The sequence below is a fragment of the Anguilla rostrata genome, chromosome 6 (assembly GCF_018555375.3).
Source record: "Anguilla rostrata isolate EN2019 chromosome 6, ASM1855537v3, whole genome shotgun sequence".
Taxonomy (NCBI): domain Eukaryota; kingdom Metazoa; phylum Chordata; class Actinopteri; order Anguilliformes; family Anguillidae; genus Anguilla; species Anguilla rostrata.
Genome location: NC_057938.1, coordinates 3,940,278 through 3,956,231, shown reverse-complemented (window position 1 = coordinate 3,956,231; position 15,954 = coordinate 3,940,278). Strand labels below are relative to the sequence as shown.

At 42.6% G+C, this 15,954-nt stretch overlaps 2 protein-coding genes and 2 long non-coding RNA genes across 7 annotated transcripts in view; 2 read left to right on the top strand and 2 right to left on the bottom strand.

Annotated features, from left to right (window-relative positions):
* Window positions 1–4,312, bottom strand: part of LOC135258273 (uncharacterized) — a 32,892-nt gene extending 28,580 nt beyond the window's left edge. Inside the window, exon 1 of the long non-coding RNA XR_010330938.1 lies at window positions 3,995–4,312. This is a non-coding gene — a long non-coding RNA (uncharacterized LOC135258273). The remainder of the gene's footprint in view (window positions 1–3,994) is intronic.
* A 984-nt stretch (window positions 4,313–5,296) lies between these two features.
* On the top strand, window positions 5,297–10,515 carry LOC135258271 (uncharacterized). The gene is made up of 2 exons (XR_010330937.1): window positions 5,297–6,949; window positions 9,768–10,515. It is a non-coding gene; the product is annotated as an uncharacterized LOC135258271 (long non-coding RNA).
* On the bottom strand, window positions 8,725–12,983 carry dusp28 (dual specificity phosphatase 28). Of its 2 annotated transcripts, none has more exons than XM_064341648.1 (3): window positions 12,832–12,983; window positions 11,760–12,539; window positions 8,725–10,706 (listed from the first exon to the last, which is right to left on the bottom strand). In XM_064341648.1, the coding sequence occupies exons 2-3, from the start codon at window positions 12,102–12,104 to the stop codon at window positions 10,578–10,580; spliced, it is 474 nt and encodes a 157-aa protein (XP_064197718.1). In that variant the 5' UTR covers window positions 12,105–12,539; window positions 12,832–12,983; the 3' UTR covers window positions 8,725–10,577. The 2 variants fall into 2 exon arrangements, with proteins under 2 accessions (XP_064197718.1, XP_064197719.1); XM_064341649.1 differs by having other exon boundaries at window positions 11,760–12,310; window positions 12,832–12,971.
* Window positions 12,984–13,547: 564 nt separating this feature from the next.
* The window catches only part of wdr33 (WD repeat domain 33), a 38,406-nt gene continuing 35,999 nt past the window's right edge, over window positions 13,548–15,954 (top strand). Inside the window, exon 1 of one of the 3 annotated variants that reach the window (XM_064341627.1) lies at window positions 13,548–13,657. The gene's annotated coding sequence lies outside the window, so the exon portion shown is untranslated. Of the gene's footprint in view, window positions 13,938–15,954 lie in introns of all 3 variants that reach the window. The other 2 variants (XM_064341626.1, XM_064341625.1) reach the window with 2 other exon arrangements.

The following is a 15,954-nucleotide window of genomic DNA, read 5'->3' as shown; positions in this document are numbered from 1 at the left end:
TTGTCTTTGAATGAAAGTTGCGCATATGCAATTTCCTGCAGCTGAGCTTCATTTAATACAGAAAATTGCTTCCACCCCCCCCCCCCCCACCCCAACCCCAACCACTCTGTTCTTTGCCAATTATGACAAAATGCACAGCAATGACAGATCTAAATGAGTTTATTCATTTGTAAAATGGCCAAACTTTCCGCCACACACTGCCTGTTCTCCAGGGCCCAGAAACAAACACCAACTGGTTCCTAACGTTTTGTCCTTTAACACAAAATTCAATATACATTTTTTTACTTCACTGACAGGGTTCAAAGGTTTGAATTGTCTGAACAGACCACATTCACTGACCCTACATACTGTAGCAATGCACAATTGTGCTGCACCATGGATGTACATAACAACGAGGATGCCCCTGCATGGAGGTGCCAAGCCCAGGGGGCATGGAAAGTCATACAATATGCTGTTTTTGTTTTCACATCAAAGAATCAATTCATACACAATGAACCAGGGGCTTTTTGTCCCATGTTTAAAGTAAGGTATGGACGCATATGGTTCAAGAAACTTCCATATGCACTGTGTTCCCTCCGTTGAGAATGCAGCCTATATATTTTGTGGAGCACATCCTCAAAAAAAAGCCAGTGGATTAATTCAGTCTCCAAGGGCTGGTTTCACTGACAAAGATTAAGCTTAGTCCTGGATTAAACTGAGTTTTGTATAGATTAGGCTATCTCCATTCAAAATTGAATTTAGTCTAGGACTAGGCTTAATCTGCGATAAACTGGCCAAAATAATCCCCTCCCTGTGAAAACATCCCCAAACTCGATGGGAACCCGAACATAAACCGCCCCAGAGCAGGTTAGTCATGGAGTGTAAGTAACCATGGCGATATAGCCCGATTTAAGGTAAATCCGCTTCATGATACAGAAAACCAAGTTTAGGATTTTGATCCTGGATCGCAAACCCCATGGTCTCGCTTCACACCACACCCCTCTGATGAAGAGAGTTAGGTTTAACTGATTTAATTTTTTTTTTATATCATTTGAGTATGGAGTAACTACAAAAGCCAACCCTACAGCCCTCCAGGACAAGGTTATAGCGGCCTTGCACTGGAGGATAAGAGGCACTAACGGGGAGATGCATGAGGTCATGCCTTGCTAATGAATACTTCTAACCTGGTATAAGTCACCATTGTACAAATGTTGGTGAGGTTTTCTATGCACGTCTAGTGACCCCAGTTTGTGCCAGTTCTGCTCTGATTCCTCTCTGTATTGGCCCCTATGGGAGAATACACACGCTTAATACCCTTCCCTCGTTAACCGCTGAACTGATTGGCCGGCCAATCAGGGCCAAAGAAAACACATTCTCGCGCTTGTTCAAATATGAGCGAAGCATTAGGAATTACAGCTCATCGATCCATTAGGCTAATTACCCCTAAACTCCCTGGAAGCACTTAGGCACAGAGCTGGGTCTTAACTTAATGAGCAGAGAGGAACAAAAATGGCTGCTAAAAGGGGAAAAAAAGGGTTTGGAAATGACTGCAGATAAAATAATCAACAAATGATAAATGGCTACACCGTCAGCGGGTTTACCGGATTAAGGCTGAAATTATAAATAAGCGTTGGACAAAAGGACAAAATTAATATAATGCGCATTACACCAGAGGAATGCATCCAACCCCGTTTAAAAGTAATAAAATGAGATCAAGGCTGACTTGTGCAAACAAGTCCCCGTTCGTACGCTAGACGCTGCTTCCCTCCCTCCCTCCCTTCCTTCCTAATACGAGGCTATTGCCAAATGGAGGTCACATCTGGACTCGCGGCCATGTACTGTCTTTAGCCTTGGAAAGCTCTTTGAGGGTACGGGGGTTCCTTTCGGAGATTAACACAGGTAACCGCTGTATTTTCCGAACGGTTTCGGCGCTGATGCGGAGGTCAGACCCACGCAGCCCGCTTCAGGCGATCTCCACCGGCGCCCCTGTTGACGTTTCCTTTCCTGAGATAGAATGCGACCTGCCTCAAAATGTTTCCTAACATTTTAAGGGGAGTCCTTAGCAAGTAAATTAACTGGTTGCTGAGAGACGGAGGTGATACTGAAATGACGGATTTCTTCGTCCTTCTCCCTTTCTTGACAAGGGGGGGTTAAAAAAAAAAAAAAAGTATCGATGCTGGAGAAAATTGAACGAAGTACGCCGATACGCTCGCCCGTTAGCCTGTTTTCCACGCTAGAGGCCGCATAATATGGCAGGAGAGAGGGTGCTAACAGGAAGTGATCCGTTATCTTACATTCGTGACAACCGGTAGCATGCGGATCCCTGATACGCTACGGGGAGAAAATAATGCAGTGGTTACCCAGGCAACCCCAGCCAACTCACCCGACAAATGTGCTGTGGATTCCTGTTCGTAGTCAGCTAATGATATACATACCCCCTTCACATGCGTTCCGCAGCTCCTATATAACACTGGCTATACGCTATACTGAAATACATTCATATATTACAGTAGGAAATATTCCCCCTGGCTGTCATTGCCCAGTTACCTTGCTCGACCTGGCCTCACGCAAGGAGCCTCCGGTCCACCTCTGACATTACTGACCTTTGACCCTCCACTCCAAAAAAAAAAAAAAAAAGGAAAGAAAGAAATAAAACCAGTTCATTTCGAGCCTGGAAAAGAGCAGCAATCAGTGCAGGGAATTTTGGTGGCACGCAGAGCCTCTTCTGTGCTCTCTGCTCCCACAGCTGTTTCCCTTCTGACTGCTCACCAGCCTGGCCACCGATCGCCCTGCTGCTGCCCGCCACCATCTGGAGCCGCGCGGCGGCCATCACGCTGTGCTAAGCGGTCCGCTGAGTAACAATTCCTCTGAACACTGCGCTGGGCACGCTCATTACACTGCCCTGAACACTCCCTCTGAACACCGCGGTGCACACACTGTCATTACCGTGCCCCGAACGCAGTGATGCACGTGCTCTCCGCACACGGCCACGAACACTCTCTGAAAATGACATTGTGCTAACACAGTGCTAAGCCAACACCAGTGATATTGTTAAAATAAATACCACGACCAACCACCAGGAGGAAGCAGATCTAAACCCTGTACTAACACAGCGACGGCGAGAACAAAACAACTTCAGCAAAATCAGAAATAAATTCAACCAGGAAAAGAGGAACGTCTGAAGTAGGTTCAGAAACCCCACTTTCTCTTAATAAATAATAAGTAGTCGGACTCGTATACAAAGAGGGTTGAGCTCTTCACGGCCAAAGGCTGAAGATAGGCTACTCAAGTGCAGTGTCGCATTGGTGAGGTAACGATAGGACACACAAGAGAGGTGTTGTTTATCTCTCTTCGCTGTTGCCTGCCTGTGTGGCTTTTTAAGTTTTATTCGTGCAATAACATGTTGACCGCGCTTAAACGTGCATACGTCGGGATATTTTGCTGCAATGGGTGACAGCAAAATCATTTCCGGCTTTGCTAGATGCTGCTCACGTCCGCTGTCTTAGAAATAAGTCATCCCTTGCTTGCAGAGATTTATTAGAGCCATTTTTTTAAACTCTTAACGGTCAATTTATCCATCAACTTTCAGGAAGGGATTATATCAAAGACAGCCGTACAGCTATGACTCATCACAATTTCATATGCACTCACCCACACATTCTCATTTAGACGTTCTCTCAACATTTCGAGTGACATAACATGGATGTGTGAGGAACCTGGACTTCATTTTTAAGTGGGGAAACTCATTAGGCATTACGAAAGAGTGTCTTTGAAAGTGATTTACAAGCACTTAAATATACGGGCTTAGGCAGCATTCATTAGCTGTGCATGGTTTATACGGCTTTCTCAGTTTCTAGAAAAATGCGCGTTCGCTCTTGCGGCTATTTACTGTTCTTTAATCATTCCCCGCAAAAAAAAAGTTTATGAAGGCAAGTGGGTTGTATGAGCTGCCAATTGTTCTGCGGTACATGCTCCTTCCACGGAGGAAAATCGGCGTGAGACGTGCTTGACTCACCTCGCTAATGGCGTGGACTCAAAACTAAAAATGGCGTCGGTTTGCAGATCTCAGAAGGGAATCCCACTGGGGCGAAGTCTGAGCGCGAGAAGCTGCAGCGAAGTTGTAGACGATGCCGCGTTTTTTTTTTTTTTTTTTTTTGGGGCTGTGTCTCGCTCCCGAGTTCCCTCAATCCTATTTTCTAGCTGTGGGCACAAGTTACAACCAGGGCCAGATTAAATGCTTGCTCGGGCCCCAGGCAGACCAGACCACTTCTGCAACCCCTGCCTCGCTCTCAACCCCCTATGGCATAACAGTTGCTTTTGACGCAGGTACTGATTCAGAACATCCACCCACACAGGCAGCATTGCACACTTACTTGTCACCCCTTTAAAGTGTCGTACCTGTAGGGAAGAGGCCTGCTCTAGCTAGCTACCAACCAGACTTGTTGATATTCACTGAAAAACAACTTTAACTGTGTGGGTGGAATCACTGAATACCATTAATTATACTGTGAAGTCCAGCCAGTAGTTGGCCAGTAGCCTAATGTAACATGCTGAGTTATATTCTAATCATTTTCTTTATATTTTTTTTTAACTTTTGCGTGACTGAAGAAATGGGTATCAAATGTATCTTATTTGGATCTTGTACAGCATTTATTGTTGAACCAGGCAAAACATTTCAGGTTGCATCAGTGCTACTCGAATGAATTCATTATGGATATTGTAACTTTCTCTATCCCTATGCAATGCTTCCAAATTGCTGCACTGCTGCTGTTTAAACCATCAGCTTAAGTCTAGTTATGAAAAATAATCACTTAAGAAAAACAACAATTTAAATGCCATTTTAAGTCTAAACCTTAACCCTAATCTTCATCCTCGTAAATTTAATCCAGTCCAACAATTCATATCCACCCTGTCCTCATTTATCCTAATTCCCACCTAACTGGATTTTGAGTGTTCCCAAAGCTCCACCCAGTGGTAGTTTTTGGAAATTTCAGGCATAATGTGTGGGCCACAACGTTCTAGAGGATTTGTAAATGTTTCCTGATCATAAATTTCATTGTATGTAGCATTTTGTGAAACAGTAGTTGTTTTGTCTTAGGAAAATATTTCTTAAAATAGTTCTACATGTTTGATTACATAGTTTTTATTTTTACATTACATTACATTACATTACAGATTTAGCAACCCTTTTCCAACAAAACGCATTGGCGATGTAAGGTCAATCTGCATCTTTTTCATATGAAATGTAATCATTTCAATACATGGGAGTTATTTTCCACATGATTTTCGCGTAGGAGCCAATGTTTGCCTCAGCATGCACAGTACAGGCTTCCTTCCAGGGCTTCACGAGCTTAGGTTAGCTAAAGGAGCGATTGCCTGTCTAGTTCAATATGCATGTCTATGATAGAAACACAGGCCCTGTCCCAAATGGTCCACTATATAGGGAAGTAGTGGTCTATTTCAGACACATCCATACTTTTTTTTTTTTTTTTACAAACAGACTATCCGTTTAGAATGTCAGAAGAACAATTTTTACAACAATTATTGTAATTATTTTTAATGGCCCATGCAAAACCAAGCATAGGGTTACTAAGAAAATACTTGTTTTATCCCACCACTGCTGTAAAGCTATATACACTGACTGCTATGTGCACTGCCATTGGCTATTGTGTCATCAAACAGTTTCACAGTCGGAGTTTGTGGACTCCCACGTGCAAACGGTGACTCTCAGCTGTCTGAGACGAAAACGTTGGCGTGTGTTCGAACCAGAGCCGCGACAGACGGTCGGACTGTCGGGCTTCAGGACTCCGAGCGCACACGTTGCCATGGAAAACAGTGAAGTGCGGAGAGCTCAGCTTCATTTATGAACTTTTATTTCGCATGTCGAGAGTAATGAGCATTGCCCATTTAGGAAATCCTTTCAGCGCTTTTAATTCATGGTTCAGGGACCTTTGAGGATAATTTTTAGAACAGGCTACACAGCATTTCTGCTAAGCGGTCTGTCTAAATTGTTTAATGCGTTGTTACTTAAATTTTTCCGCCTCGCAACATTCCCAGCAACAACAAAAATTGCCCCCATAGGGATAAAAGGCATTGCACTGCATTTTACAGTAGCACAGCTTAGAGTTATGTCATCCTATTAACCCTCGACAAAATGATATATACTGCAATATATTGTAAATATATTCGCCCTTGGAAAATGTAATATGTCACAACAATGCAGTTTCTAGGCAACGTTTTCTGTATTTGTCAATGTATTGTGAAGTGTTGCGATATCTATTATGTTCTTGTTAATATATTTGGGTTAGGGCCAAGCTTATGGGGTAGCTGCTTTCACGGCACGGTTTTATCGATTCTTGTGTTCAAGGTTAATTTTATTTGTTGTTAGCAAAGGGTTATTGATATTTTTATGGCTTCCAAGTAATGGCTTTCCCTAAATGTATGGTTATGCGGTGGAACGGTTTATATTACTGTGATCAAAATTGTGTGCTCTGCTTGATTCAGTGACACGCTAAGCTTTAGGTCGGGTTTTATACACAGGGTTTGGTGCGGACTATTGTAGCTACTCTGAGTGTTTATTGTTATCCAGGCCTATTAGCAATATTATACGCTTTTTAAAAAATGCCATGTTTAGCCAATCTATTTATATCAGCAGGATAAGTGGGTGTTATATCTGTGGAGTTGTCCCCTCATCTCCTCTGCGGTTTTGAAAATGTTTTATGAAACCGGTGTGAAATGAAGATCATCACTTCCTCTTATTCGCTGATGCGCTTCCTTGGCCTGCTGCCCAGCCTCTTGTTAAAGGCTAATCAATAATGGGCCTGCGTGCTATTTAGACGGTAACTGATACCGAGGTTATTTTTCTTAAGCTGAAACTCAGACGAAAACTATGCGTGACAGAACAAATGTGTTAGAGCCCGACCACAGGTTTCTCAACCAACCTACATCAGAGGACAGTTGCGTGGAATGTGTGAGTATTTATAAATATCCGGGCTCAGTTACTGATGATAAGTTGTGATTTGATGTCAATGCGGAGGCCTTGTGCTAAAAAGCTACAGTAAGATCCGTCGATACTGATAAAAAGCCTCGTGGAAATGTTTTAAAAACCATGTATTGACTTGGTTTTATGCTTCTCTGTGACTTGCTGGTTTTTTTTTTTTTTTTTTTTGTAATAGTATCAAGAGCAGGAATGCGTTAAATGGCATTGTCAGCCAGTGTGGGAAGACAAGTGGAGTAAGACAGAGGAGTTCGATCTGTGTGTAAGAAGAGTCCAGCTCAAAGCTCAGCTCATCCTCTTAGACTGTAGTCATCTGTTGTGTACAGTTTTTTTTTTTTTGTTCTTTCTTCTGGTTTATGTTACAGGCTGCCTAGATTTAAATGTAATTAATGCACTAATTCATTCCAACAGCAATCAGATTAATTAACAGAGATCTTTGAGGCCCTTGGGGAACTTTTACACTTTCTATCTCTCTGCAGAGATGTTTTTATTCTTTTTTGTTTAGTTTTTTTTTTTTTTTTTTGCTTTGTCTTTTGTTGTCTGTGTGTATGTTCTGTGTCGTAGTTTTAGGCTGCAACCATATTTCCCCATTTTTTAAACTGTAACCCAGTTCAACGACCAGTCTAAAAAAATAAAGCGACCAAACTGATATAGCCTTAATTTAGATGGGTTTCATCGCTTGCTAACACACAAATATAAGCAACATGTATGCACTTTCAAAAATTATTGTAATTACTATAAGTGTGGATTGAGAACTTTTTTTTTTTTCATTTAAAAACTCTGCCTATATTTCAGCTGAAACAATTACACGAGACAATAATACCTTAGAGATGTGATACCAAATCTCTTGTGATACCAAGTGAAAAAAGTAGGCCTGTCTGCTAAAATTACATCCTCACATCCGCTTTTGGGTCATTCAAACAAACGATCCGTTTTTGTTGAGGGATATAATCATGTGCACGTGCTCTGGCCTGGGATGGGACCTGACGTACCTTGTCGGCAAAAAAAAAAAGGTTTTCGTGGGGCTGTATGAATCATAAGACCCGATTTCTTAAAATGATAATACTTAAGGACATGCGTTTATTATTTCATTAAGGTCCTGACAGTTGTATAAGTCACAACTTTTCACTGAACCTTATCTGAGTATTACTTAAATGTGAAATTATTTCAGTTTAAATGACTAGTAGGCCTAGGGGAAAAATTGGTATAAATGTAACGCACCGTAAATGTAATACGGTCAATAGCTTTTTCTACACTGCCGCTACATCATTTTAAGCAGTCATCTATCCTTGAAAGGTTACTGTGGTTTTCTGGGAATTCTTTGCCGGGTGACCACAAAATCATGATGTCCCTGTCTGAATAAATGCCACAGCTGCAGTAATTATGCCGCCTCTGTGGTGCCATTACAAACAGTGTGCTTTGTTGCTGTCACATGTTACATACATGAAAACGAGAGGGTTGGTACAATAGGGAGGTCATGGAGGGGGTTTCAGATTTGGAGATTAGGGAAACTAGATGGCATTGAAAACGATCTACACCATCTAAAAAAATTTTAACTAATGCAAAATCCACAACTATAATAACCCTGACCGATACCTGTGGTGTCAGCCTCTGTAATATGAATTACAGTGCCATGAAAAAGTGCAGTATTTGCCCATTCCTGATTTCCTCCATCACACTGAATGGCTTCAGATCAGTAGACAAAATGTGATACTAGACAGGGGGAACCTGAGTGAACACGAAACACATTTTTTAAAATTATTATTTCATTTCTTTAATGGAAAAAGTTATCAAACACCCACATCACCCATGCCACAGGGACCCACGTCACAGGCACCCATGCGAAAGTGTACCAGCGCCCATATCACAGTGCACCCGTGTCAGAGTGTGCCCATGTTCACCACTGCAGCCAGTTACCACTGAAAAGCAGTAGCTTCTTAGGTTATCTATTGAACTTGCATTACATTACATAATCACTTTGCTGCACTGGAAACCTGAGAGGAATGTGAATTGCAGGAAACTGCGATCTGATAGCAGTGTTTGTTTCATTCCCACATGGTGTCGGTTCACAGTGCCATGCTCTGATAACATCAATTTTACATTTTCTTCCTTCTGCTTTGGACTTTTTGCATCTGGTTGCATCGCTGGCCAGCCAGGAATGGGACACAGAACGAACCTCAGATTAAAATGTAATAAATATTTATTTTTGAAATTAAGGTTGAAACGCAATTCATGTTTCCCAGCTACATATATCAGCCCTTTAACTTTACGTTAAATTACATTTATTTGGCAGACGCTTTTATCCAAAGCGATGTACAGTAACTTCTTTCCACTGTGTGACAGCCATGAGCTCATGCTAAAATGACATTCTCATTTCCCTGCAGACCAATCTGAGCTCAGTGAGGCCAGGTCATGCTGATTCACCTGGTTTCACAGCTCAGAACAGGACGTGCCGTCCAGTACACTGCATTGAGTCATCACTGGCCCCCCCAGCCAAGCAGACTAAACTCATGCTTTACTACACACAGTTCAGAAGGGGCTGCCATTTCCATTTCACAGTGACTGAAGCATTACTGTCAATGTTGCTGTTGGAAACTTACTGTCAGAATCCAGTGTTACAACAATCCAGTGTTACAGCAGACTGCAAAATGTGAAATCTGTGTATTGATTTTACTTTTTTTATTGAATTACTCTTAATTAATATTTGGCAGTTAAGTCCCCTGATTTGATCATTACAAGAATTAATGATAATACTAATCTTGCATGTTATGTGGCTTTATATGGTTTACAGAACACTGGAAGGGCTACATGAAAGTCAGATAAACCAATAAGGATGGAGATGCACACAGTGTCACAGTCACCTGACGCTTTGATGGCTCCACCCACTTCCTGCCATGGCTGCTGCAGGTTGTCTGGTTAGGACGGCATCTAAGATGAAGTGTATGAGAAGCCCTTACAGACCCAGGAAATCCTGGCAACATACAGCTGACACAAAGTCTCAATTTTGTGTAGAGAAAGTTAAATGTGATGCAAAATTAAGAAGCCTATATTGTTTGATAGTAAGAATACATGTCATTCTGTAGCAGTCTCATGCTAAGCAGAGAAATCTGAGCAGCACTGGGCTTGCTTTGTATTTTTGGAGTGCAGAACCCCTAAGAAAGATCAGGTTGCTGCTGAAAGTGGTGTCTGTGGACCAGCAGGGGGCGCTTTTCCATCTGGACCGAGTGAAAGCCCCAGTGCAGTCTTTTCTATGATCTAAGCACTGTGTTCAAAAAGGTCCTGACGCACTGTAGTTACTAAGACTCCAATGGCAGTTATCGAAAGACAAGGGGTGAAAAACCTTGGTGTCATAGTGATATTTACAAACTGGCTCTCAAACTCAAAATCTGACCAGTTGATCTTGATGTTGATCGCTGATTGTCTACAAAGTCCCTTCCCACCTCTATCCCTCTAGTTTGCCTCTAAAAGAGTCCTGGCATTCTCTGCCGACCACCCTGTCTAAGCAAACAAATGAATAAATAAACGAGTGAATAAATAGACGAAGTTCAAGTGTTTTCAGTCGGTTGTGCTGCCTGCAGCCCTTCGCTTTGGGGGGCGGGGACTAACGAGGAGGCGGAGTCAAACGGCCGTTCCCTTCGGCCCTCCTCCTCTCCAGCTCCTGCTCGTACTTCTCCAGCTGCTCCCAGAAGCCCGGGTTGGGGTCCACCACCGAGCGAGCCGTCTTCACCATCTGAAAGGGAATGTAATATATTGCAATATACTGTAAATATGAGGACTTTTTGGGAAAACATAATGGTGATATATTTCACAGCAATGCAATGAGGTGCAATATCTTGGAAATAATTAATGGAAATAATTTATGTTTCCCAATATATTATGAAGTGTTGCAATATATTGATATTATATTTTATTGAAATATATTTTCAAATATATTACATCTCTGTGAGAGGAGGTGTACACATGAAATGCATGGGGTGGCAGTGTAGTATAATGAGTAAAGAACTGGTCTTGTGACCTAAAGGTCACAGGGTTCGAATTCAGTATACATCCAGCTGTCTAAATGGCTGCAATGTAAATGCTGTGTAAAAAAGTTGTGTAAGTCGCTCTGGATAAGAGCGTCTCCAAATGCCATTAATGTAATGTTACATCCATTAAGACACACCTAAGAAACACACATGGCAATCTGAACACCTGAGACTAAACAAACACCCGAGACCAGCAGACCTGAGATACATATATCGTAAACCGACTTGTAACGGAATTTTATATTGATAATATATATAGCTTGATATGATAGACCCCCACAGCTAAAGGGTCTATCATATCAAGCTATATATATTATCAATAAAAAATTGTTTGCTTAAAAAGATGTGTAATTAGCAAATGCATTTTAAGAGTGACCCACTCTTAAAATAAAATACACGCTAATACATGGTAAATACATGGAATATGGGGGTTTTTTTTAAAACATGTCAACACAAATGCATGTACAGTATACCGACTATGCACATAGCTTGTGCAGCATTTAATAAGACCGGTTGAATGGGAAATGCCTAGTATAAGGCAAAACATTTTTTTTCACATAATACCAATCTCGCGACCCTCCTTAACCCAACTCAGAGTCTACCAGTGGGTCCTCCCATCCTGCCGTTTAAAAATGACTAGCACGGTGTCAAGCGCAGCCCGATAAACTCCCAGAGTCCCCTGAAAGGCTCGGCAGGCAGGGCGGCACTGCTGCCGCGCGGCGCTAGCTGGTTAGCACGTGCGGGCGCACCGGCCTCACCTGGAAGGCGTCCGCGAGGGGCAGGGCGCGGTGCTTCATCAGGTAGGCCGCGCAGACCGCCGCCGACCGGCTGCGCCCGTTCTTGCAGTACACCACGGTGCTCCCGCCGCGGCCCGCCTCGCCCTGGATGGCGTCGGCGCAGCGGTCGAAGTACCGGTACAGGTTCTCGGCGGGGTCGTCGTAGACGGGCACCCGGAGGGTGCCCACGCGGGCCGAGGGGAAGGGCTGCTGCCTGGACACGTTGATGCAGAGCGTGACGCCCTCCTGCCGGATCAGCTCGTCGCTGCAGGCCGAGCGCGCGTTGGCGATCAGCAGGGCGTCCGTGATCCGGCACAGCTGCAGCATCCTCTCTCTCTCTCTCCCTCTCTCTCTCACACACACACACACACTCTCTCTCTACCTCTCTCTCTCTCAGACACACACACACACACCTCACATACACTCAGTCACATACAGAATGCCGCTCGCACCCACATCCACCCACATTTATACTTACAAACTCACATATAAGCACAGAGCGATTCACACGCTGTGAAAGCTGAGGACGGGTTCTAAAGAGAGAGAGGTTTTAGAGAGGTGGGGGGAGAGACAGACAGACAGACAGACAGACAGAGAGAGAGAGAGAGAGAGACTGACAGAGCTCCAGCTGTGTCCTGGACTCTGTAACTCAGGCCCCAGAGCAGCACACTGTGGCTATATTTACTGTAGCACACAGGCAGGGCAGTACAGTCATTCCCCAGGTCCTAGTGCCTCTCCTAGGTCTGCATTATTTATGATGAGCTGTGGAGAGATCACAGGACACATGTTTCCTGTGCTAATGTGGTCAAAGGCGCACTAAAGACCGACAAAGATTTGCGATGATTATGGTTAGAAATAAGATTAGAAGGTTATGAATCATTTAAGGAGATGAAGGCAATAGCAGTACTTCTGCAGACTTTATTCCTCTTCCTATGTAATTCATTCACTTAGAATGTTGCATGTAAACCCATGTTCCAAATATATTCATGTGAGCACAGACTGGCAGGTATTTTTTTGTGGTTATGTATCAATATCTTTAATGGACGCCTCTGACCTGCAATGGTGTGTCTGTTCTGCGCCGTCCTGTCCTGTTTTTCGTGGGGGACGTGGGTTTGAGATCGACGTATCCTGCCCAGGCGGTCTGACTGACTGGCTGACGACAGTGACTCAGGAAGGGCTGAAGCCAGGAAGAGACGAGGAGAGGTGATTGGCTAAGCCTTGGTTTGAGCCTGCCTTTTACTCTCTCCTCCCCCCTGTCCAGCCTTTTTTTCAGCCCCTCCCCCATCCCTGCATGGGTCTTGGAGCCAAGGGTATTTATAGTAGAGAGAGAATGAATCAAAAGCCAGTGACCACAGCGCAGGGATGTTTCACACAACGGGACAACTTCTCACATCTAACCACATTCAATGCATCACCTGTCCTCATCTGTAGGTTCTAAATCTTGCTCTCTAGACTTTGTAACCAAGTCAACTAATATCGCAGTTGTATAACCAATATAAGCTTACATCAAATAACAATTAGTAATTCAGGCAACAGAAGAAAAAAAATCGACAAAGACAATATATAGACGCAATGAGATCACCTGTGCATTATCAAAGACAGAGACGTATCCTTATGAAGCTACCTATGACACCAAATGCAATTAAAAGAGATGGTATCACATTGAGAATGTAAAAAGCCTAGTGGCGAATCATATGAATATATCATTTTGCATAAAGATTATATTTTTATAATTTTATTTTATCTATTATGATATGTATGCTTCTTCGTAACTGCTGCGACCAAGCCGCCGTTCCCTACGCAATGACGTTTGATTCTCCCGCCGCTTGCGTCAAGTCGTCACTGCGAACAGGCAGCGGGCAGCCATAGCGATCCAAGAAGTAAGCATAGACATGGAGGCCGTAGGCGGCTAGATTTTGTAAGAAGAGTGTTAGGCCAATACACTTAAGCCACAACGCTTGAGAACTACCTCTTGTACAAAGACAGAATCTTCTTAAGACCAGTCTGTTATCTTTAACTAGACACTTCTTTGGATATTGTGGGTGAGTTGAGTAGCATCGAGTAGCAGGAAAGATGACTGTGGACCTGGGCGCCATTTAGCTAACGTTGGCCAGCTAATACTGCTGAATAACAGATATTCGAAAAGGGGAATCGACTACAGTACGTGCTATTCTTGTTAACCAGACACATGTGCTTAGCAATATTAAATTGTTTTACTTCCATGTATTCTGTTGAACATGGGATAAATGTAGCTAGCTGTTGCATGGAATCGCTAGCTATCCAGGTTGATAGCTAACCCTGGTTCATATCTTGCAAGGTAACGTTATCCAAAGCGACTCGGCCGAAGCAGTTTCCGTATCTAGCTAGCTAGCTATTCGCGGCCACCGATTTATGTTATGATTAATTTATGTTAATTAAATACTGGTAGCTATTTAGGTCATTGAAGTTAGTAGAAGGTGGATTTTTTTACTATGTACTTTGAACATCCATTCCCCCTGTGTAAAGATATCTTGACGTTGGTGATGGCTAGTAAGGTTGCAGTTTTTAGCTAGTAAGCTAGCCAGTAGATGGCCTAGCTGAATGCCCTGCCTCGTGTGTAGCTAGCTCTGCTAGCTCAGGGACCGAGTAGCGCTGGTAATATAGCTAGCCTATCTAGGTAGCGTTAACGTCTTTATTGTAGGAGCACTTCATGCAATTGTCACATGTCACAAATATTTACACGCTAGTATTTACTGCAGTAATGTGTGCATATCACCGACTGTATGTACAACGTAGAATATATATACTGCATGCATACTTCATACCTATATCCACACATGCAGTGGCGCGTTCGATACACAAAAGATGTATAACGTGACACAAGTTTCAATATCAGATCACCGTGCAGTGGTGTTAACGAAGTCGGACGTTATTAAACAAAACTTATATTTTAAGAGAGATGCGTCTGTGAACATCCAGCGATGGTCTTATACACAATTTAGTGGACCCATTGGTTTAACAGTAGCTAATGATGCTGACACTTGGTTGCTGAACTTGCTAGTGCAGAACTTTCTATAGCATACTGTTGTAAATGGTTACAAGTTATACAGTTGATTACGGGCGATTCTGGTAAAATTAGACTTAAAACCAACTCGTAACTTAATCAGCTGTTGTACTTTTTATAAGCATACACCTGAATTTGTCTTGAATACTGTTTGTCTATACCCAGTGGTTCCCAACATTGGACCTGAACCCCCCCCTCCCGGTTTCTGCTGGTGTTCGTTCCAACCACAATTGCCGTCGCACAATTTTAACAAGCTGCTTAATTTTCTTAACTATGCTTTTCATGTATAGTGGGATTATTTACTGTCTTAAGCCACATTATGTGACAAATGGCTGTGTGTGCCATGAAGAATAAAAGTCACATGTTCACATTGTGCTACTATGTTGCTGTATTGCATGAAAAGAGGGTAAAAAAATGTCTTAACTGGTAAAATAAAAATGGAGGCGACTCAATAGGCTCCTAATTGGTGAATGTATGAACATATGGAACAAAAACTGTCATACACAGTGGTACCCCAGGAACGCCATCGTTATGAAATCGCAGCGTAATCCGGAATAAATCAAAGATCTTCAGCACTCCAGTCCACTGCAACTGGAATTTTCCCACTGCTGTAATATTCTGACGTTGTTCTTTTTTCAATGTATGCATTTATTTGGTTTTTAAGGAGCAGTTCACTTTCTGTAGTTTTTGATATGATTATTTTGATATAACAGCTTTTACAGAGACGAGTGTACGAATGCACACATTCATTTTGTAACTTTTATTCACAATTATAAAGATAATGATCTTTTGTATATTGTGTGATATTTTTTCCCCTTGATCACAGTGGTCTTGGGTTGCATGAGCCTCAGGAAAGAGTTACTGGAAGTAAGCTTACATGTAATTCTTTGAAAAGTAATCTATGTAATGTACACGTGCAACCCCTGGAGGTTTAATGTTGCCGTTCAAGCTGCTCTGGAGTTAAAGTGTATTTGTGTGCTTTAAACTACAAACTCAGGCATGCCCCAATACCAGCTATTATAAAGCCCACAAATGATGAGAAATGTCTCTCAAATATCTTTTATTAAAATATATATATTTTTTAATCCTTCATAGCACACAAAAAATGTTTGGGCCAATCAAAACATACACTAA

What these genes read in the sequence shown, in the direction of transcription:
- dusp28 (XM_064341648.1), bottom strand. Translation starts at nt 12,104, where the DNA reads ATGCTGCAGCTGTGCCGGATCACGGACGCCCTGCTGATCGCCAACGCG. An exon ending in CCCTCGCGGACGCCTTCCAG is followed by an intron (nt 10,707 to 11,759) that starts GTGAGGCCGGTG and finishes ATTCCCTTTCAG; the next exon opens with ATGGTGAAGACGGCTCGCTC.